A 22,336-nucleotide genomic window follows, 5' to 3' on the forward strand; every position below is an offset into this window, starting at 1 on the left:
TTTCTCCCATGTTCTGTTCTTAAATTAACCAAATTTGCTGAAGCCAAAATGACTGATGTGCACACTCCTGCTCTACTCTACTTCAGTGCAAAGTCTCTCTTCAATGGCCATGTGTATAACAGAGCAGGAAGGAGACAGGAGCTGATTTTGCCTTACCTGTGGTGATCAACACTAAACAACACATGCTGTTAACTCTTACAGTTGAGAGATATGCCCAGCTATATTAATTTGCATTCAACATTAGGGAGTTTGTTGGGACTAAGTCCTGGATCCAGGCCTAAGCCTAGCAAGCCATATGGATTTAATGAGAAAAGATTTCTCATGGAGTTTCATTGCTTTACCTCTTGTGGGTCAAGTGTCAAAATCCAGCCTTGAGCCTTCAGCTATTCCTCCCTTTCAGGATGATATTTTTACTCATTGTATTTTTAAATATTTTGGCAAGGATCATATGTAGAAATATTTCCAAGTCAGAGTCTTGTAAAAGAAGTTTTCAGAAAGATTTTGCTTTTAAAACAGAAGTATTTGGCACATCATTATTTTGGGGCATGTTATGTTATGGTTTTGGCTGTTATTGGTTTATCTCTTTTCAATAAAGTACTTAATAGTAATAAATAGCCAAATATATATGATTAAATGTCTATTCAAGTGAATCAAACTTAATTCAGAAAGAGCTACATTTTTACTTGCCCATACAGTGATTTGGCTAAGAAATTTACTTAGGAAGAAAGAGGCAGTTCAAAACTCTTTTCATGCTGTCCTTTGGCAAATGGTGAGTCAGGTAGGGTCCAGTCCCAGAAGCTATGAACATCTTCCATCTTCCATCAAAGGGAGAGGAGTTTTTGCATGTTGAGAGTTCAGCTTGGAAGTGCCAGTTCTACAAGCAATACTGGGAAAAACAACTGAAAGCCCTCAGCCAGGGTAGTTGTTCTCCACCATGTTACTCCTGACTTGGATAAAATTATTTTGCAAAGCCAGGGATGGCAGGGGCTTGGAGTAGGGTAGGACTGAATCATTGGCTTGAATATACTTGTATTAGAAAAACTGTCTCAAGCTTATTACACCAATGTATAAACTTGGCTTGGCAGGTCTGACTATTCTTCATATACAATTGAACAGAATTACGAAGTTTTAGTCATCTCTAAGATACCTACAAGGAAGTCAGATGGTAAGACCTTTTAATGCAGTGGACTGAAGCTTGAAAATGAAAAACCTGGTAGTTCCTTATCAGTTCCCTAAGTGATCTACTATAGACAAAATTTTATGACTTAAAAACCGGATAAATCAATTTTTCCCCAACATACTGCAAAATCTCTCAAAAAATGTTGAGTTATTTTGTTTCTTTTCTGCTCAAAGACTTTACTAGCTGTGCTGGTTTTTATATTACTGGTTTATGTTTTTCTCAGGAACGGCACAGACGGCCACGTAGGCTGGTAGCAAGGTAGGGATGATGTACAATCTCAAACAAGTTCCTGGATTATCTACCATAAACCAGTGATCATGTACACTGAAGCTGAAAATGTAAACCCGTATTCTTTTCCATGATGCTACTATGTATGAATAAAGCTAGAGAAGTAATAGGAAATCAACAGTGATCTTACCTTTTGCAATGAATTTAAATGAAAACTGGATGTACACAGTATTAGTGCAATCTAGATCTCTCGAAACAAGCATTCTCAGTCCTTCCTGCAAATACAGAATAGGTAGTGTGAGTCTCAGTTCCCACCACTGAAGATGCTCTGCAGCTTGTATTGTCTGGATGTGGTCTGTTACTGACTGCTAGTGGCAGTGAGAGAGGTAGTTCTCTGTCCCACAACTTCTTCCATGTAGAAAATGGGGACAGCAATAGCCTTGGCAAAGTGAGCCATGACAATAGAAAGGGCTAGATATGGGTTTGTGTCACTGCCACAGGCACAGCTGCATGATCAGTTACAGCCACAGATACAGCTCATTCAGTTCATGCTGTGAACCATAGAGATACGATCTGATCTGCAAGCACTGACTTACTCAGACATTGAGTCCAAGCTAGTATACTAATTTTTTTTTAGCAAAATGTATAGTAGCCAAGCACCCTAATTTCCAGGCAGGAAGATTCCTCTCTAGGAGCTTTTTTCTGTGCCTCAAAAAATATTTCATACAAAAATAGTCTTCTGGGGCAACCTCTTGACTTAAAGCAGTAAGGAAAGGGAGCAGAGAGCAAACTCCATAGTGACCCCTAAGGTCCTGTCCATCTTTGGACATCAATGCTGTGTGGAACTGGGGGCCAGAGCCAGTACCCATTCTACAGAGATCTGGCAAACCATCTCTCAGAGCTTCCCTCTTTCTCAGACCCATTCCCCCCAGCGGAACAACATGCAGGAACAACCGATCCAAGTTTCAGACAATTCACATCCTGTAATTTGTGATTTAAATGATTTGAAGAGGTTGAACTGGAGTCAAGGTTTTGCAAGGAAATATTTCTAAAGAATTCAAAGAATTGATTTCTACACCAAACGTTATTAAACTTTGCTTTTTTGGGGTACCTGCATTCACAGTGTCAAGTGAAGACTCCTGTGTGAGCTTAAAATTTGTGTGCTTATGTGAACAATAGTATTTCTATTATGTGTTTTGTTGAAGAACTGAGAAGTTCAGAAAATAGGATATTTCCTGGCCTTTTAAAAGCTGTAATTAACAAAAAAAATCCTTAAAGAGCTAGAAAACTTCAAAAATAATAGAATTAAGTAAAACACAGGCTAACTACATAAACATTGATTACATAGACGACAGTGCCGACTAATTTGCATTATTCAAAATATTCAAAAGATAGGGGATTTCAAGATGTAAACCCAACTGATTGTAACGTGTATCATATTTCCAAATCACTCACCTGGCCTCAAGAATTTCAGCAACAAAATTTCTTTCTTTTCCTTTGGTGGTTAAGGAGGAATTTATACCACAAATGAAAGCAATAGCCAACAAACAGATGAAACCCATGTTTTCATAAGAAAACAACTGTGACAAACATGGTGCATAAGCAGGGCAGGAAAAGACAAGAAAAATGAAAATTTCAAATTCTAGCCTAAAGACTGATATAAACATATGTGGGGAAACAACAAAAAAATTACTTTCTGTTCTTAACTCTACTGGGTTTTATTCATTTTGTCAATGTAAATAATGTCTGACCCCTTTAAAAATGAGAGCTGTTCCAGACTTGATGGTGTCACCATTCAGGTTTCCCCTCTCAGCACCATAGACCTCAGGCCAAAGGTCTGGATGCAAGTTACCATTGAAATCATCCTTCAGTACAGACGGCAGAGGAATGACAGGGACACAGTATGGACCACCAAAGCCTCTGTCACACCTAGCAACAAATTGGAAGGAAAAGGTGTTATCCATCTGGCCTAAATAAAACATAACATACTTTCTATGAAGCAGGTTAAGCAGGTTGCTACTTACACACAATGACCTGCATCACAGATGCCATGGCCTGAGCACATCCAAGGGCACCCTGTAGCCAGGACCACATTATCAATAGCCCAAGAATCAACACCAGAAGCATAGTTGTACTGAATCCATCTGAACCGTGTTCTGGGGGAGCTAGAAAAAAAAGAGCGCATGTATTTCAGGATCCAGAATGTCTGCTCCACAAAGTGCTAAATAGTAAAGAAAATCTCATAGACTTCAGGAGAGGAAAAGCATATTAATAAGCATGACTCCCAGTATTTGGAAAAGATTCCAGTTGAAACTGGAAGTTTCAATTTCTTAGGTTAGTTTTTAGGCAAAATTCCAGCAGACTCTAAAGGAAGGTGCCATAAAGTGAAAACCAAGAATGAACTTTGCTGCAACTCTTGCCAGTCAACAAAGTGGTTGAGCAGAAACTATTGGCTACATTAGCATTTGACAGCTCCATGTGTTGCTAAGAGCTAAAAGAATATAATTGCTTCAATAAAGTAAGAAGGAAAGTTAATTTATACTAAGTGTTGTGTAAAGAAAAAACAATGATTACATATGTTTACATATACACACATAACAATGTAGGAATATATATGTACAAACATGCACATGCATACACACTGCTGTGTTTGCTGACTGCCTTGTAATTCTCAGATGAGGAAAGTATTCTGGAAAAAATAAATCTATCACAATGCTGTGGGTTAGATCATCTTCCATTTGTTCAGGCAGGAAATGTGTTGTGGACAACACACAGAGGATTGCCCTCAGACTTTGATAGGATCAGGATATAATTGTATTTGTGAGGAAGATTCTTTGGAATAAGATGTATGGTCCTCTGGAGGATACTATGGAATTAGAAACCAAGATGTGAACCCCTGTCCCAGTTCATCTACTGTGTGTCCATTTTTACCACCATATTTTCTGACTGGTGAAATTTACAGAGGTAATGTGTAGGGCGCTTTGAAGAATTACAGAACTATCCAGAATAATGGTAAGCAATATCATAATCTTCTGTTATTTCTAAACTAGAGCATGGTTTTATTCAGAAACAGATGCCAGCACATCTGCCACATCCATTTACAACCATGTGATAACACTATGAGGCAGGCAGAACTCTCCTCCTGGTCAAAAGTGTGGAGGTGACACATCTAGTAACATGTGTTTTGACTTGCTGAATGCCATGACTAACATGCCTAAATGTTGGGTGACAAGTTAGATGCAATCATAGAAAATAATTTTATATGAAAGGATGGGTCAGGGCATTAATTTTTGCTTCTTACTGGGTAAATGTTAGAAAAGCTTGGTTTAGCGTTCCTGTTCTTGCTGTCATAGATTATAGGCAAGACTTAAGAATTCACTCATTCAAAGTTGTTACTTCCTTAAGTTCCTGCAGTTCACATTATATCTGATGAAGTGTTTTGAAGTGAAATTTAAAATTCTGATGGCGTGACAACACACATTTAATAATTTAAAAGACATGCAGAAAATTCCCAAGCTGAGAGATGTTTGCTCAAATTAGATCAGCAAAATCTTTATCATGCTAAACAGCCAGAAAAGCAGTGCTCACTTGGTTGGGGGTGGGAGATAGACCGTAATTCTCTTCCAGTTTTGGAATCTTTCTGAAGTGTAGATGGAGCTCTCAGTGTAGTGCTGACAGCCGATGGTTGGAGGGACACACTCCTCTGTCACCAGGTGCCAGTCTCTCCCATTGTTTAAAGAATACTGCAAGTGAATGCTATGGGAATTGCTGTATGGCTTGCTGCAACCCATGCTCAGCTCAAACTGCAAGAAAGAAGAGGCTGATACATGGAAGTCCCAAGTCTCAGCATAACGAGGTTTTCCTAAGAAAAGAGAGAAAATCAATAAAAAAAGGTATAACTTACACTTATGCTTTCAGTACTGTCATTCAAATTAATTATCTTTATTTTAACTTTTTTTCCTTCTTCTTTTCCCTGCATATTACTATATACCTGAATTTATCTATACCTCCCATCTTGTAAAAACTTGACCCATAACTGATTTATAAAAAAGACTCATACAAATGTAGTAATGTTTGGTGACACATACCAATGTTTTCATTGAACATCAGAGCTGTATCCATAGACAGGCAGTCGATGTCTACTTGACCTCCTTGTATTCTGTACCAGCTTGCTTGTAAATCCACAGTTCCATCAAATTTATCCTGGAAACCAGTCTGAGAGCTGTCATTCATACCTATTAGGACATCGTCCAAAGCCCACTGAGCTGAATGCTTCCCTATAAAAAGCAGAACGGACAGTTTAGTGGAATCCTTGTATGTTATTTTTTATGTCCGTACGCTGCGTTCACCCAGTGAGCAGTGCTCGGTCATGTAGATGAGCACTGTTGAACAAGACTAAAACATTGCTCAAAGATGAACCTGGACTCTAGAGTGTGTTTCTGCTTTAGATAAACACAGGTATTTTTTTCGTTTCTCAAGCTTCAGTGCCTTCATCATAGTATGCTCTCCCTGTATTTGAATGAGATACTCCCCGAGACCCTGTTTGGGGATTTTCATTTCATGGGTTACAACCTTCCTGCCATTTCCCATAGCTAAATCAGAAAAACATCTCTCTAGTTCCCAAAGTACCTTTTGTATGGAAGAGGATAGTAGACAAAGGGAAATGCTGAAGGCTGTTGATATAATGATAATCACAGAAGTGCTCTTCACCTTCTCCTTCCTGTAAAACTCTCTTGTATTGCTTTCCAGCCTACAGGCATCTCAGTTCAATATCATCTTCAGACATTTCTCCTTCATTTCAATTCAGCTTTCTACTGGCATGCTGAAAATGCCATCATACTGTAGTCACTGCCCTCACAGGAGAGGTAAAGTCTTGACAATAAATTGTGAGCTCATAGTGATGTCCCAGGGCTTTTGTCTTGCTACTATGAGGAATGTGGGTCATGGCTGATAGGGCCGCTCTGCACTGAGTTATGGTAGATGAAAACAATCTATGAAGGAGCTAATATCTGTAATGAGGAGTGGCTGTCACCTACGGGTGCTGGTATGGAAAGTGGTATTTCAACCTCCGGTTATAAACTCTCCCTCTTACCGGGAGCCACAGGACTGCCATTGGGTAGTCTTAGAGTGAACACTCTCAGCAGGGACAGAGGTCATCCAGGTGCCCCAAGAGCAAGCGGCCATGGGGCAGGACACAGGTAGGGAGCAACCAGTCTGGTATTGCACCACTCACCAGTGCAGATGATTGTGGCAGAACGATGGTCTGTAGTGCAGCAGCTGCTGCTCATCAGTTTTCCCAAATGAGCTGGCATCTTAGCTAAATCACATCCTTCTTGCTTTGTCTACTCTCTTGCTTAGTGAGGACAATTAACTCCAGCATATACATTGTAAGAAAGTGTACGAATAAGAAACAGCCATCAAAATGATAAATGGTATCAAAGATGCTGCATACCGTAATTATCTGAATGTAAGCTGTGTGCTTTTCTACCCAGGGAATTGCTGTTAAAATGTACTTTGCTATATTTGCTATATCACCTTATATTTCATGCAGGAATCCAGGAGCTGCTGCCTTGCACAAAGTCAAGACACTTAATCAGGACATTTTTAATAGTGGTAACGTGCCCCCATGCAAGGTGGGAGCTCTCACAGCGGCTTTAGGTATCAGTCAGCGTCAGGGTTTTACTTTCAGCTGAGGAAGTGGGAAGTGGCTGAAGGGGCTTTGCAGGTGCAGCAGAAGGCAGGGGAGCAGGACACTGGGACATCAGAAATGGCAGGGGATGGAGGTCCTGTTTTGGAGTGTGGAGATATCAAAATAGTGAGATGGAAGCCACCAGGTAGGCAGATTCAAGGCCAAGTTATACCTCCTCTTCCAAAACAGAGAAAAAATGAGATCGAATGTGTAAGCCATTTGACATCCCAGGTCACTCTATACTCAGGTAAATCCTCTAATCTTATTTAGGCTTTACTGTGTAATATTCTTTTCCCCTCCCCTCTCAGCATCTTTGGTTTAAACTTGGCTCTTAAACAATTCTACTCTTAAGCCCACTATTCCACTTGGTGCTATAAAAGCAAATCACATCTGCAGTGACTGAGGAGAGCCTAAATACGCTCTTACAGCACCCAGCTGTTCACCGTACTGTATTTTTGGTAAGCTGAGGTTTCTGCAGAACATGTCCATACTGAGAAGCATTGAAATGTGGGCTGTGTAAAGCTGCTTGGTGAATTTTTTAGGATGGAGTTGCTTACCGTGCTGTGGCTGCCACCAGCGGAAAGCGGTGGCGGGGGTTTTGGCCTCCCGAGGTAAGTCTATCGAAACAACCTGGGGTTCCAGGTACGACATGAAGTCCAGCTCTCGCAGCAAATGCCAGGTGATCCCGTTGTCATTTGTGTATTGAACAACAAGACCTAGATTTAAAATTAAGAAAAACAGTTAGTCAGACTGTACAGAGCAAAAGGGGGCAACTCTTTAGCCTGTAGTCAGGAGCTGCCAGCCCCCATCCAGTACATGTGGCACTTTTGGCATCTCCCCTGCCCATTTGTCATCTCATGGTATGGGAGCATTTTGTGGACAAAGTCCTACTGCAAAGGTGACGTGGGCTCACCAGCTGCCACATGTTATCTTGCCTGTCTTCAGCAAACTCAAAGGATCATATCTTTTACAACTTCCGTGAAACTAATGATTGTACCACAGAAACAACAGGAATAATGTGACTTTCTTCATGTAGTCAGTATTGTCGGGTATCCTTGCAGTTTGTGTGGGACACTAAGTTGTAATTCTGATAGTTGGGCTCACAGTATAGGTAGTTCACAATGCTCATGCTACCTATGCAAGCTCACAGCATCCTTAAAAATTAACTTTCATAATATTTAGATAACTTAAGATAGTCTTTGTATCTAACACACAGTATGGCAAATACTAGGACACAGCAGATTTGTGTAGTCTCTTATAAGCTCATCAAAGGGGATAATATAAGAAAGAATTACTTATATATATTTCTTCTCTTAAAACTCATTTACACTGGACTATATTCAAAGATAATGGATTTTCTTGTATCTTTATACTAGTGCAAATGAAAGGAGAATCAAACCTTCAGTATAATCTGTGCTGAAAGATGACAGTTGTGAGTCAGTATCAATGTAAATGCTATACATCAGGAAACAGTCCAGTGATGTTAAATGATTCATAGTGAGAGGAAAAGGTTATCTTCTCATCTACCAGATGCCAATGGTCTGTCTTCGTGCAACTAGATCACTTTACATGGGGAATCTGCTCCCAAAACTCTGCTGATCCTTCCCAAACACAAATACAAGCCCCCCCCCCGCCCCCCGCCTTGCCCCCCAATAACTCGAAGCATGTGTGTAAAATAAGAAAGGAGACAGCCAGGAGAAATTAATGTCTTTAGACTAAATACATTTGCAGCTGCAGCTTTATAATTTTGCATTTCAGGTAAACCATGCATGAACTTGGGTTGGAAGGCAATCTTTTATTAGACCCACTGGTGTAGTTGAGAAGCTGAACAAGTTTTCAGGCACAAACCCCTTCTTCAGGTCAGATACGGAGGTTGCCCAATTTATTCTGAACTTGAATTTTATTCCTCTTATTTCAAACCTGAAGAAAGTCCTGTGTACTTGTAAATTTAGCTGCTTTCTAATACTATCAAGTAGTATAATAAAAGCTACTACACCTCATCTTGTAAATGTTGTCTTTCTTAAACCCTCACATCTCCAGCAGTTACTCTTACTGATAGATCACCATTACATTTGGTGGAAATAAGTATAAATGAAAATGGGGAACAAAAGTAAATAGTTTCCTGCACCACTTGTGAAAAGTGAAGATGTAATTGATTTACATTAAAAATAGAAGATTTTTTTTGGATTTTGTAAAGGCAGTAAAAGGTAAAAACACTGTAGAAGACCCAAAATACAAAAAGCTTATTATAAAGAAAAGGGGCTTTACCTTCATTCCTGGCTCTTGGTCTGTTGCAGGAATTACCAACAGCCTTGCTTCCAATTTGTACATAAAATTGAACTAGCCTGTTAAAAAAATCAGGACAGAAGAGAAGTGTAATTATCTTCTGATAGCACAAGATCAGTCAGGATAACTCTCCTCTCTTAACTAATATGGCATTTTCAGTTAGGTCATTATTCCAGGTTTATTGATCAGGTAATGTTCCCAGTGAAATCAAGCATGGCCATAGTAAACTGTGGAGGACCCAAGACAGAAGAACATGATGTGGTTTATTGATCCTTTGCCTAATAAATGTATTGTTGGACCGAGCAGCAGAATTTCGCAGTTCCTTCTTTCACACAATGGTGCAAAATCTCCAAAGCAGGCAACTCTGTTCCTTACATCAGATCTTACCTTGACCTCTTGTAACTAGAAATTTGTTTAAGCTTTAAAATACTGTATTGGAGTTTTAACAAAATGATTATATCCTCAATAAATGACCAATCAATCCCTTTTTGGTCCTTAAATTCTTGATGCAAACAATTTTCGGTGAAAAGCATTCATGGGACACTTTGTGAAGTAAAGCCTTTGATTTTTAACTTATATATTTTGATCTCTTTGAATATCCTCTTGTTCTTGTGTCACAAGACAGGGAAAAAAATGTTCCTTATGTGCCTTTCTTGCAACATTTCCTGTAGCCAGCGCTTTTACCACTTTCCTACTTTCTCTTCTTTTCTACTGTACGCCATAGCAACATTTCCATCTGTCTCTCTGCATGAGAGTTTTCCCATGTCCTCAATTTTTCCCAAAACCATTTTTTGCAACCCTTCTAAAGCCACAACATCCCTTTGAGACAGTGTTGCTGATTTTATTGACAGAACTTTGGATTACCCTGGAAAATCCCTATTTAGCTATATTTGAATTAGTAATTAACTCATCCTTGTGCTCCAAAACATTTTTTCCCCCAATCTGCAGTGATGCCCTGGCATCCTTGCTGAACAGATATTTTTAATTGTGACTCTGTGTCTGCGGTGTCAAACTAAGAATAGCTTACACTTCCTCTTAGATGCGCACTACTGTGTTATATGAAACAGCAACTAATTTCAATTCATGTCCTGCTGCTCACTCACCAAATTTCATTGCACGTCTCCGACATTCATCTGAGTCTTATCAGGTCATAACTAATGTAACGAGCATTGAGATGGTGGAGAATGCCATTGTGCCCTGATCTATGCCTTCTTCACAGGTTGTTGGCATTGCACACCAAAACCAGTGCCTGAACAGACAGGGAACCTGGACTCCTCCCCACGATGGGCTTTTACATGCTGGAAACTGGTGAGGCCATTCTTGTTTCCTAGCCCGTTTTTGACTTAGGATGATGCCTGCCTGTTGTCTTACGACTGTTGGAGTACTTGCTGATGTGATGTTTTTGGGAAGCAACTTGCTTGTCCCTTGTGCTGGCAGTGTCCTCAGGGACCACATAGGGTGAGGTGGGGTTATTGCCAAACAGGTGTTGTGGGCAAAAAAAAGAACACAAAACTACAGGAAACTAGGCTTCATTCATTCTATTTCTTGTAGATAACCTCTTTATTTTAAATACTGATTTTGAGGTGAATTTGTGTCTGTGTGAAGAATCAAAGCTTGATTTGTCACTCCAATAATTCCCCACAAGGATAACTCTTTTCCTTTTAAGGGATTTGGCCCTAATTTGTAGTGACAATAAAATCACAGACTAGCCACAGGACTACAGCCAGAGCCAGTATGATGCAGACAGGACTCCAGTTTCCTTCACCCACTACTACATACATAATGTCATGATCCTCTTCGGATTCTAAATCCAGTCACACTTCAGTTCTGTTACCAAAATTGGTATCTCCTGTCTGAGATGTTTCGTATATCCGTAGGGATTAGGACAAGCCAGAATATACTTATGAGTCTCATTCATAATATAACCCCATGGATAGCTCAAGAGCAGACAGGCTCACAGTATCACACTATTTAGCCAGGTAGGTCCTATAACAATAGGACTGCTGCAGCTCTGTTGTCTGAGTTCAGGCAATAAACCACCAGACAGCAGTCTCAGAGGTGGAAAGATTTACAGTCCTACAATGAAATTCTGTTTTATGTTTGCCAAATGTAAAGACCAGTAAAAAACAAAACCAAAAGACAAAAATATTCCCTTTCTGCAGAAGGGTGAATCAGCCCATCTGATCTGTGTTTGACCCAGAACACCTCTCTGGGATGGTTGCACAGTCATTAGCAAGGGAGTCTGTAACACAGATGGGAGCCAAGTCAGCTAACAAGCCAGATGTCACTACTTGGAAAAAAATACATATATTCCCTGGTTTTTATCTAGCTGCCAGGTAGGCACTGTGTGCAAATGGTCTCACTGAACAGATAGTAAAGAGTGTCATAAGGGACAGGCCATCAAAACGGGAGGCAGTAGCTCATCAGTAAACAAAATGCATCCAGGTATCTTATTGTCAGTCAGAAGGATGGAAATATTGCTGGTGAAATGGTGCCTTTGGCACATCGGGCCATGCAAAAGGGAAGGGATGGAGAGACTCCAGGGGGTTTCTGAAGTGCAGGGCAAAAAATGGTCTGGCTGAAGTGAATTTTGACACTTACAGTTCTCTTAGTGCTATGGGACATGCTCCTAATGTCTGTGAAAAAAATGTAGTCAACCATATAAATGAATAAGGACACCACAGGACAAACAAATCTAAGATTATGGTAGCACTTAATGTATACACTAATCATCAAGTCCTTGTTTACGAACATTGGCTTCAGATAGCAAGCTTTAGTCTTAAATGCTCTTGGCATGACACCCGAGTTTGCCGGTGCCCTGTTGGGCTGCTTCCCTGAGCGGCACCACGCACCTCAGGCTGGCAAATCTCAACCTCTTTGGAGCATAGTGAACTGGGAGCACCGAGCCCCCATGGACCCTGGGAAGAGATGGGTGAAGGGGAAAAGTGTCTTTGTACTTCTTACAAAAATACCCAAAAATTCTTCATATTCCTCACATAAAATTTACACTTTATATTCAAAATCTGTAGCTGAAACAAGGTGATAGGGAATATGCATAGGTAGACCTGCAAGAATTCAGAATAAAAATAAAACTGTAATGTCTTGCAATATTTTTCAATTTTTTGCTCCTTCATGCCTGATTTAATGAAACAAGATCTAAAATGGTCTGGGAAAACATTATTAACCTGAAAAATAAGAAGCTTAAAAATCTACTGCAGGAGTTTCAGCCTCCCTATTCACAACCCTCAATCCACATATCTAATGGTATGTCTTTTAAGGCATATTTTCTTGCTGTTTACTCAGTCACCAAAATCCCCCACCCTTCCACCCCCCAAAATAAAAGATAACTCTGCAGGGGCTAAGATGACCCCTAATAAGATAACCAAATTCTATGCAAGGCATTAGTGAATGCAAAAAGTAATACCAAAATGGGAAAGTGCTTCTGTCTAATCTCCTCTTTCAAGTGACATCAATTTTAGCTCCAGTAACAAAAAAATATTTCTATGCTGAGGAATTATTTTCAATTTAGGGTATGGGTCTTTCAGTTAACCCCTTGCACTCTCATAAAATTAGTCTGCCTTTGCTTCTAGCAAAAAAAGACTCAGTTAATATTACAGATGGTCTCAAACACTGAAGTGGGGTGCACCTGTTCTAAGCAAGGTGGCCAAAGCTGAATATTTACGTTTTACATGGCCAACTCAGATTGTCTTATAATTAATGAAAAAAAATACATACTTCCAGAAGACAAAGCACTGGCCTTTGCTAGACCCTATTTTAGGATGAGTTAGTTGCATTGCCCTTTTGAAGCAGTTATTTTCTCTTTTGAACATAAAAACAGCCTGGGGTAATTGCTGTAGTCTAAGGTGTCCAGGTTCTGGTCAAGTGGCATGGGGTGGATACTACACCTTGAGTACACATGTGGCTCAAGAAACCAAAAAATCTATGTTAGTCCTATTTGTGGAGATGGCCAGTGTGTTTGCTCTCTCTAGGAAACAGCCCAGGGATGTGGCTTCAAGCTTGAATTGTTCAAGGAAGTTAAACTGCTCACTGTGATGCTTATAAAAATATTTTAATGCTGAATTGTTTTGACAAAATGATCAGTCACAGCAGGAGAGCAGTTCGCACAGTGAGCACTTGCTTGCGAGAGGGGTCTTGGTTGCTCTTGCCAGGTGTCCCTTTGGCCATTTACATTCTTGGGGCAGTCATAAGACACCAGATGACCATGTTCTTGTGCAAAACAGCAGCAGTGATAGATTTAAAAAGTCAAGAAAGAGCATTGCTCAGTATTTTAAAACTTTTCCTGCCTTTTAGAATGGCTCAAACACTATAAAAATAGAAAGCTATAAATATGAATATCTGGCATTAGAAGTGGTTTCAAGGTAATCTGAAAGCTAAAGAAAATCCTTTTCTTTTATAAAAAGATTTCTCCAGGAAAGAAGGAATAGGTCAAAAATACTCTGAATATAGACTCCTAGATCATGTGGTTACTTCCCATATTATGCCTCACAGGATTAATAACACAAGATTTTAAAAGATGGTGGAACAGAAGTGCTCAGATCTTCCCAGAGTTCCAGTGCACACATGTACTTGTCCAAAATGTATTTGTCAAACAATGAATTTAATTATTAAGTAGTTTACATGACTATATAATTAATCAACATATTTATCAGAGATGCAGGGGGCAGAGGAAAGGCAGCTGGTGCTGTGCCGCTCAGTGATGGGGAGCAGCTGAGGATGTCCCCAAACCCACAGCACCCACACTGCCCTGAGGAGCACCACTTGCCAGAGCTGGAGAAGGGTAGCAGTAACTTCTGGCCAATCTTTGCTGAGTGATCCCACAAATTAAGTAATGCAGCAAATCATGGCATTACTCTTGGAGCAGCCTCTGTCAGGAGAAATATCTTTTATTAAGCTAACTGATATAATTGTAGGGTGGGCAAGGTTTCAGGTGCATGATCCCTCATGAGACTGGACAAAGCAGTAGCAAACTGCAGGCTAAATAATGGTTATAATTAACAGCCCTTTGGTTATCTTGATTACATGAATCAATTAGACAATTTGAGAGAAAAAGGGTAATTGCTACCAGTGGAGCGGGATTCTGTGGTAGCAGGGAGAGAGGTGAAGGCTTGTTAACCTCCTGGCTACACAGAAACAATTCACATTCCTTTTTGTTACTTCTGATAATTGGACTAATTCACATCTGGCAAGTAAACAACAGCTCGCTGCTATGCCATTGCCATGCCTGCAATCCAACACAGTCAGGGAGTTTTTCTGTCCAGCTGTGGGCAGTCATAGGTCTTATGCAGTCTTAAGACTGCCTTCTGCCCATCCATCTAGAATATAATGTAAACCATCTTCTCAGATGATAAAGAGTTCATTTTTTTTATGCCGCTATTCCAGCCTAAGCTGTTTCTAACCTAAGTATTCTCTCTCAAAAAAAGGTAATAGTACACCAGAATGAACAAAAAAGTAATTTCTCTGTCTTTAAGATTTCTTGTACAGGTTGCAAACCATAAAAACATTTCCCATCTTCTCACATCTACACTTGTAATAGTGAAGAGGAGACAACATGAATACACAGAGAATTGTTGGGAGCAGCACTGAGGATTCACCTGATATTTGTGGTGTCCAGTGGAACAGTTCTTGCCTCCCTTTTGCCAGGTCCATTGAAGTACAGAGCTCTTCCATCGCTGAGCACTCCACAGCCTGTCCCAACCTGACCTCCTGTTATCTTGTACCAGAGAGGGCTTAGCTTCCTCTCAAACCTGTCGAACATCTCACTGTGATTAGGCACGTTAGACACACAGGTTCCATGCGATGCTTCAAGAAAAAAAAAGAAAATACGGGAGACGCTTTGGTGAAACTGTGCTGAAGAGGGTAAAGGTCAGATGCAGTACGTTGGCAGATGGTTCTGTTGCATCCAGATATGAGAAAGTACCAGGCTTTTCTAAGAAAATGCCCTGACAATAGGATTGTACCTTTTTAAACCCACTTCACAAATTTTTGTAAGCAGAATAAGCCCTCTTCCTCTAAACTCTAAGATCATTTACTTCACTAGGTGAAAAGCAGCCACACTTTATGTTGATAAGGCATTTTATATAAACAGAAAAACACCTTTTATTTCATTTTAAAACAAATTGAAGAAAAGATGTTAGTTTATTGCTTTGTTGGTATAGAGGGTTGAAAAGAGTACAGTGTGCAACTGGTTGCGTCAATCACTGTTTTTTTAAACTGGTTTTTTGGGGTTTTGTTGAGGTTTTTTTTTTCTGTATTTCAGCATAAAAGCCCCTGAAACCACAAGTGAGCAGAATTTTCCGCAGAAGGGCCTGTCAGAACATATGTTCCCTCCTGGTCCCATGCCATCTGATGGCCAGGGGACTCAAAAACAGCAGCAATTCTTTTGAAGATGATCCAAAGGCTTTTAAGCAGACTTTTTAGTTTATAGCATTTTATTTTGTTTTCTCTTTTATTGCTAGTCCCTTCCCATTCATACAGATGGTGATGTTCAAAGATTGTGGTTGCCAGAAATATCACCAGTGTCCACTGCCTTCAGCTGCTCTGTTTTGCCTGTGCTGAATTTTATTAAACAAAATGAAAAGATTCTCGCTGGCAGCCCATGAAATTTATGTCATTGTATATTTTTATGGAATACTGCAGTGGAAAAACAAGATGCTAAATTTACAGCTTTAACTCAGCCAATGCTTACTGGAATCCCACCTGAAAAGGGCTGTCTTACCTGTGTAGCCCAGGTCACAGAAGCAGACCCCTGAGACACAGTCCCCGTGACCATTGCAGTAGTTGGGGCAAGGCTCAGAAATGTAAACGCCGTCTAAGCCAAAAGGAGGCACACTCTTGTGGGAGCTGCTCTCCTGGATCCAGCGGAATCGAGTCTTACTGCAGAGAAACAACAGCGAAGGACACAGTGTTACTATTGCCTGCTTCACTATCTACTGCTACATGGTTAAGATTAAAAGGACCTTTTCCTAAATTAACCATTTGCAAATAAGATGTGAATGGATGCCTGGAAAAGATTTCTGACATCCTACATTTTGTGCAGTTTTACTTAATGATCTTTTTTCCAGATTTTTTAAATTTATTTTAACTTCCTCTATTTCTCTGGCCCAATCCACCATTGTGATGCAAAGAATGGATACATGGTTTTATCAACAGCAGTGAAAGATTACATGTGAGTCCGAAGATGCCTTTCACTACTCAGTTCGACTTGAACTGCTAATTACATATTAAAATCTCAGAACTCTATTTCTTACAGTACTTAGGAAAGGAACTCAGTAATGGCAGTGATGCAGAGTTTGTTATGGGACTGTGTAATTTTGAGTAAAAAACTTTCAAATAATTTGGATATGAGAAAAATAATCCTCTTTCTGAAAATAATGGCAAATAACATAGAATTATATCATCATTCAGGTTGGAAAAGACCTTTAAGATCACCAAGTCCAAGCGTTAACCCAGGATTGTCAAGTCCATCACTAAACCATGTCCCTAAGTACCGCATCTACGTGTTTTTTAAATACCTCCAGGGATGGTGATTCCACCACCTCCCTGGGCAGCCTGTTCCAATGCTTCACCACCCTTTCTGTGAAGAAATTTTTCCTAATATCCAATCTAAACTTCCCCGATGTCCTACATGTGGACAGAAATACTAAGTTTTTGTTCTTGGATGACAACATGAAATTCCCGGAAAAGAGTGATCTAATCCTTAACTTGTATAACTGAAACTGCTCCAGAGGCTTTGGTGAGCCTCCACTAAGTTACTCCAGGTGACCCGCTGCATAGGAAATTTGTTGAAAAAATTTTTTTTTTATTATTAATTGTCAGTCTTTAACTTTTAGCTGAATGATTCTATGGGAGCTCCAGAGAGGGGAACAGATTTAAAATCTCATAGCCAATCCAATGGATTAACTACGATCCTCCTTGCTACTCAGCCTAAAATATAATCAACCTTTTGCTTTTTTTCTGCTGTGCACTGGGTTTTGGTAGGTAGGTGGTCATTGTGCTAGTGCTCTGTACCAACTGACGAAATGGGATGCTCTCTGGATAACCCAGGAACCATGATTTCCAAAGTGACCCACAATGAATTTAGTTTCCAACATGCCGAGACCCTCATCGTACTTGCAATACTTACATTTTTAATGTATTAGCATAAGCCTCTTATTCCTGATCACATTACTGAACATAATGCCAAACAGATTGCTGCTATTGATTCTGCACTGCTTGTTTTGGGTAAATCAAATCAGCTGGTGTCAGATCTGTGCAATTTGGCACCTGCTTTTATTGGCTAATTACTGAAGAAAAGACAAACTTGTTACGGTACATGCTGCTATTTCAACTCCTTGCGGCAAAGGCACTGGCTCCCCTGCTACACAGTATGCCACACACTCTGTGCCGCATACTCAACATTTGTGCTTGAGGATGAGAAGCCTGCAGCAGGAGGATGGGGCTGAAGCCCAGGGGCAGCACTAGAGCAGCTGCCTGCGGGGAGAGAGGCAGGAGGCAACAGGGTGATGGCCAGGGGCTCAGGGACCGGCTGCCAGCTGCCCTGGCAGTGCTCTGTGCAGGCAGCAAATCAGACCAGGGTGGTTTACTGATGGCGTAAGACAGCAAACAAGGGGACTGAGGAACTTCAGCCAAATCCAAATAAGATTGAGAAAAGTCTCCTGATTTCAAGGCTTATTTGCGTCTTCCACTGTCTGCTGTTTTCTCATCTGTATTAACCTGATGCTGACATGGTGCTCGCAGATGAGCGCACCTGTCATTCCTCCCTCCTTTGACTTTGGCTGTCATGGCCACCTTCAATGACACAGAACATTACACGGTAGCTCAAATACACTTCTAGGGTTTCTTTGCCCAGTGGTAACTGTAAAATTAATCCTGTTCAAATGGCTTATTTGTTTCAAACGACTTACCACTCTCTTGATGGTGCCTCTGACCTAACCGATACGTGTAAAGACAGACAGCACCACAATGAAGAGACTGATGTCAAATTAAAATGTTCTGGGTTCCTTGTTGCTTTGCAATTTAATTTTATAGACCATTCTGACACCTTTAAAATAGAAGGCTTCTCCCTGTTTTGGATTTTTAACACCACTTTTACTCACAGCTTGCAATTTTTTCCTAACGTAGCATCAAAAAAGAGGCAGGTAATTCACACTGGCATCACTGGTTTACAGTACCTGGCTGCAAGTGACCTGGGGATAACAATAGTAATTCTTGTCCAGTCCTCAAAGTCTCCTGTGTGATACACAGTTGGCTCGCTCAGCTCCCGGGAGCTTCCCTCGCATCCTTTTGTGCCTGGAGATGCAGGGTAGCAGCCCTCCTTCACCAGTGACCAGAATAGCCCAGCATCGTGTGAGTACTGAAGCAGAACAGGAGCAGAGCTGCTGTATTGGTTGGTGCACCCAATGTTCAGCTGCAAAAAAGCAGAACATGAGATACAAAATGAAGAAACCTGTGCTGTTATTGGTTTATTGGCTGCAAACCACCTTTGACTTTTCAGTTTGGGAGGCTTAGGGCTCTGAATACTTGCTTTGAACCCTGCTGGCAGTGATGCCTGGAGTCTGTTTCCTACACATATATGACATTTCTCAGTAAAAATTCCCATTATTCCCTTCATTAAAATTGCTGGGTTCAGCACACCAAAATGTGCAAAGAACTTTTCAAATGTCCTGGCGCATAGCAGGCCACAAACAGCAAACTCTGTGCAGGCACCCACATGCCCAGGAGTGGGAAGAGCTGTATCCTTGGACACCCGTCCCATCTGCAGTCCACCCAATGTGCCCAGAGGATCAGCTTGACTCACAGGTCCCCCCTGCCTTGGGCTGCAAGCCCTGACCACAGCCCAGTCACTGGCCTCGCAGGAATGATGACGGGGAGTTGATGCTACAGTTTGGGTCCCCAGAATATGACAAAATTGCATGAAGTAGAAAAAAGCATACTAAAATGTGAAATGAGAATGTAACCAAGACAAAAATCAACTGCTGAAGTTTTCAGTTTCATTTTTCAAGCTATCAGAAAAATATTAGTTTTCATTATTTTATTGCAGAAATTCTACTGGAGCTGTAGAATGTAAAATGTAAACCAAAAATCATTCATGTAAAATGAAATAATTTTGACAATTACTGCCTTTGAGTTTATCAATGCAAAATGATTCCAGGCAGCTATTTAAAATGGAAATTTGACAAACTTAGGAAACCATTTAACCATATGTTTAAAATTAAAGCATGCAAATAGGACTGACACATTTATGTGCAGGCCAGTTTAAAAGCTTTCCAAAAAAGAGAGGAGTATAAATTCAGGCCTTCAATAATAGACTTTATAAAGAAGAACTCACTGTTCTCTGATACGTTGTTTATGTTTTGTATATTTATTTTATATATATTGTAAACATATATATAGTTACATAAATATAAATTAAAATATAATATATATTTTGTATATTTACATTGCCAAGTGTTTCAGTGATGAAAGGTGTATGAAATATTTTTAAGTATTGCTTTTTTAGATTAAACAATTTTTGAAATGCTGTTGATCATCAAACCTGCAAAATGGAGACTTAGTCACTGAAGTAGAGGCAAGTGGTAAAAAGGCAAATAGCATCTTTTCCAGGCTAAATGGTACTTATATATTGAAGTATTTTTGGATTTTAGACAGTTTAAACTACAAGCAATACCGTCTCAGAAACTGTACTGCAATCCCTCAGTTTGTATAGCATTTCATTAGCATAACTTTCAGATGAAATGAGATTATTTTACAAATCCCATTATTTCTAACTAACTTTCCTATTTATAGAACTGTGGGAATTATATTTGAAAAGCTGCCTGTAAACATCTGATCTCTTTAATAATTCCACTTGTAAATTATTCAGTGTCTGTATCCACCAATTATGTAAGGACCATGTATTTGTGGTGAGCTCATTAAAATTGCATTGCAACCAACCTCCAGAATTCACCAATGGGATTTCATTATAAACTCAATAAAATTTTGATTAGGGTTCAGAAACAAGTGCTTGTCAAAGCAAATACACTCTCTTTGGAGCCCATATTCTGATGTACTGTCAGACCACCGAAATTTTTGTAAGCCGTTTAAAAAAGAAAATGATAATTGGAGCCCATATTTGTTGACACAATAAAAGTAAATTATATGAAAAATCGACACTGGAGCACAGAGCAGCTTGTAAGTCCTTAAATAGTTTTAAATAAAAAAAATATACACAAACTACATGGCAGCTTCTGTAGTCACAGAGCCCCAGATGGGATAAATCCTTTTTTCCCTTGACAGTGCAGTACCATTTCCTAGTACTGATTCAAATATAGTGACAGTCACTTCAGCCCACTTCTGAAATGTGTTGAAGAAGAAGCTTTAAAACTTCTCCATAGGGGTAAAAGCTCTCCTGCACCAAGGTTTTGGCTGTCCTTCTAGAAAGCAGCATGATATTTTATGCTGTACGAATTCATACTTGTGCTCTTCACATCTTTTTACACAGTGGTATAATTTATCACCTTTTTTTGAACTGTGGCCCCACCGACATCTTGCAAGTATTGTCTAAAGGCAGTTTTACTGATATTCTGCAGGGATTTTTGTTTAAGGAATACCTTGAACTGCAGAACGTATCCAGGCTTCAGAGTTAAATCTCGAGTCACTGCAAACCGGTCTCCATCTGATTTACCAAAGAGCATGGCAGAGGGGGTGGCAGAGCAGAAACTTTCATTTTTGGTCATCCCTTCATTGGCCAACATTAACCATACGCTCAGCTGGTTCATAGGGTAATCAAATGCTGGCTTTTCATAAAAGTTCTGTTAGAAATGAAAAGGAAAGCAACAAATACTATCACCTTGAAGTGTGACTCCAGAATAATTCCCAAAATGATCAGCTTTCATATTTTGCAATCTGTATTTTCTGTCATTTAAAAAAAATTGTGATTTCCAAAATGTCTTTCTTGACTTTTTGAGGAGGTACATGATTACATCCTCTGTCACAAAGATTAGGAGCCTGATGGTTCTGTGATAAGGCCCAGGTTATTCTCACACAGACAGACACAGCTGCGAACACTAGAGCTGTTTCTTTAAATACACTAAATGTTTTCAAAGACAGTTATATTCAAAGAAATGTCTACTAACAGAGAGGATGGTTCCTATTTCATGCGGATGCCCACAGCCTACTCTTGCTTATTACCTGGGGTAAAGTGGGATTAACAACGGGAATGATGTGCTTCTGCTTCTCTGACAAAATAATGATGTCATCGATGGCCCACTGATCATATCCTTCTCCTGAAAACACGGGCTGCCACCAGCGAAACCTGGTGCAAGGTGTCTTGGCTGCAGCTGGCAGCTCAAGATAGACAAACCTGAAAAACAGAAATTCAGCAGAACTTTAGTGAGCACAGTTTGTAGAGAAATGGGAGAAATACCACTGAACAGGGTAAAGAGGCTGGAAAGCCCATATCTATCTTACATGTAGAAGTCCTCAGAAATCTTCTATGTATCTGGATACCTATTTATAACACTGCATACCAAGAAGCTTTCTTTGTCCTTCTTGTCTGTGGAGAATGTAAGCTCTTTAAGACAATGGCTATTTTTTACTCTTTATTACTATATTGACTACCACAATAAGGAACTGATTTGAACTCTTCAGCTTTCAATTAAACTGTTCAGCTGATTCATGTTCAGCAAGTCTTAACATTCTTCTGGTGCCAGCAAGTAACAGTGAAATATGCTGGCAAAAATAATTTCTCATTGTCTTCTGCTGGGTGGTCCTATTTGTAGACAAAAACGTCCTTCTCTTACAGTGCAACAGATTATGTAGCAGAGTTTTCTGTTGTGGATAAAAATATTTCAGCCTTCCTATATGGATCTTCATAAAAGAACTTAAGGTCTTCTCAGTTTGCTTTATGCTCAGCTTAGGAAACACTTTACGAAAATGACATTAAGTAAAAGCTG

General features: G+C 39.9%; 1 protein-coding gene across 2 annotated transcripts in view; it reads right to left on the minus strand.

Annotated features, from left to right (window-relative positions):
• Positions 1 to 22,336, minus strand: part of RELN (reelin) — a 297,403-nt gene that overhangs the window by 49,570 nt on the left and 225,497 nt on the right. For both annotated transcript variants that reach the window (XM_040594080.1, XM_040594079.1), the window contains exons 26-37: positions 21,573 to 21,744; positions 20,993 to 21,193; positions 18,575 to 18,810; positions 16,120 to 16,277; positions 14,996 to 15,203; positions 9,366 to 9,442; positions 7,655 to 7,813; positions 5,497 to 5,685; positions 4,997 to 5,270; positions 3,433 to 3,573; positions 3,160 to 3,337; positions 1,599 to 1,683 (exon numbers count right to left, since the gene is read on the minus strand). In XM_040594080.1, the coding sequence (XP_040450014.1) occupies positions 1,599 to 1,683; positions 3,160 to 3,337; positions 3,433 to 3,573; positions 4,997 to 5,270; positions 5,497 to 5,685; positions 7,655 to 7,813; positions 9,366 to 9,442; positions 14,996 to 15,203; positions 16,120 to 16,277; positions 18,575 to 18,810; positions 20,993 to 21,193; positions 21,573 to 21,744 (2,078 nt within the window). The remainder of the gene's footprint in view (positions 1 to 1,598; positions 1,684 to 3,159; positions 3,338 to 3,432; positions 3,574 to 4,996; positions 5,271 to 5,496; positions 5,686 to 7,654; positions 7,814 to 9,365; positions 9,443 to 14,995; positions 15,204 to 16,119; positions 16,278 to 18,574; positions 18,811 to 20,992; positions 21,194 to 21,572; positions 21,745 to 22,336) is intronic.

Source organism: Falco naumanni, chromosome 5, assembly GCF_017639655.2.
Source record: "Falco naumanni isolate bFalNau1 chromosome 5, bFalNau1.pat, whole genome shotgun sequence".
NCBI classification, from domain to species: Eukaryota; Metazoa; Chordata; class Aves; order Falconiformes; family Falconidae; genus Falco; species Falco naumanni.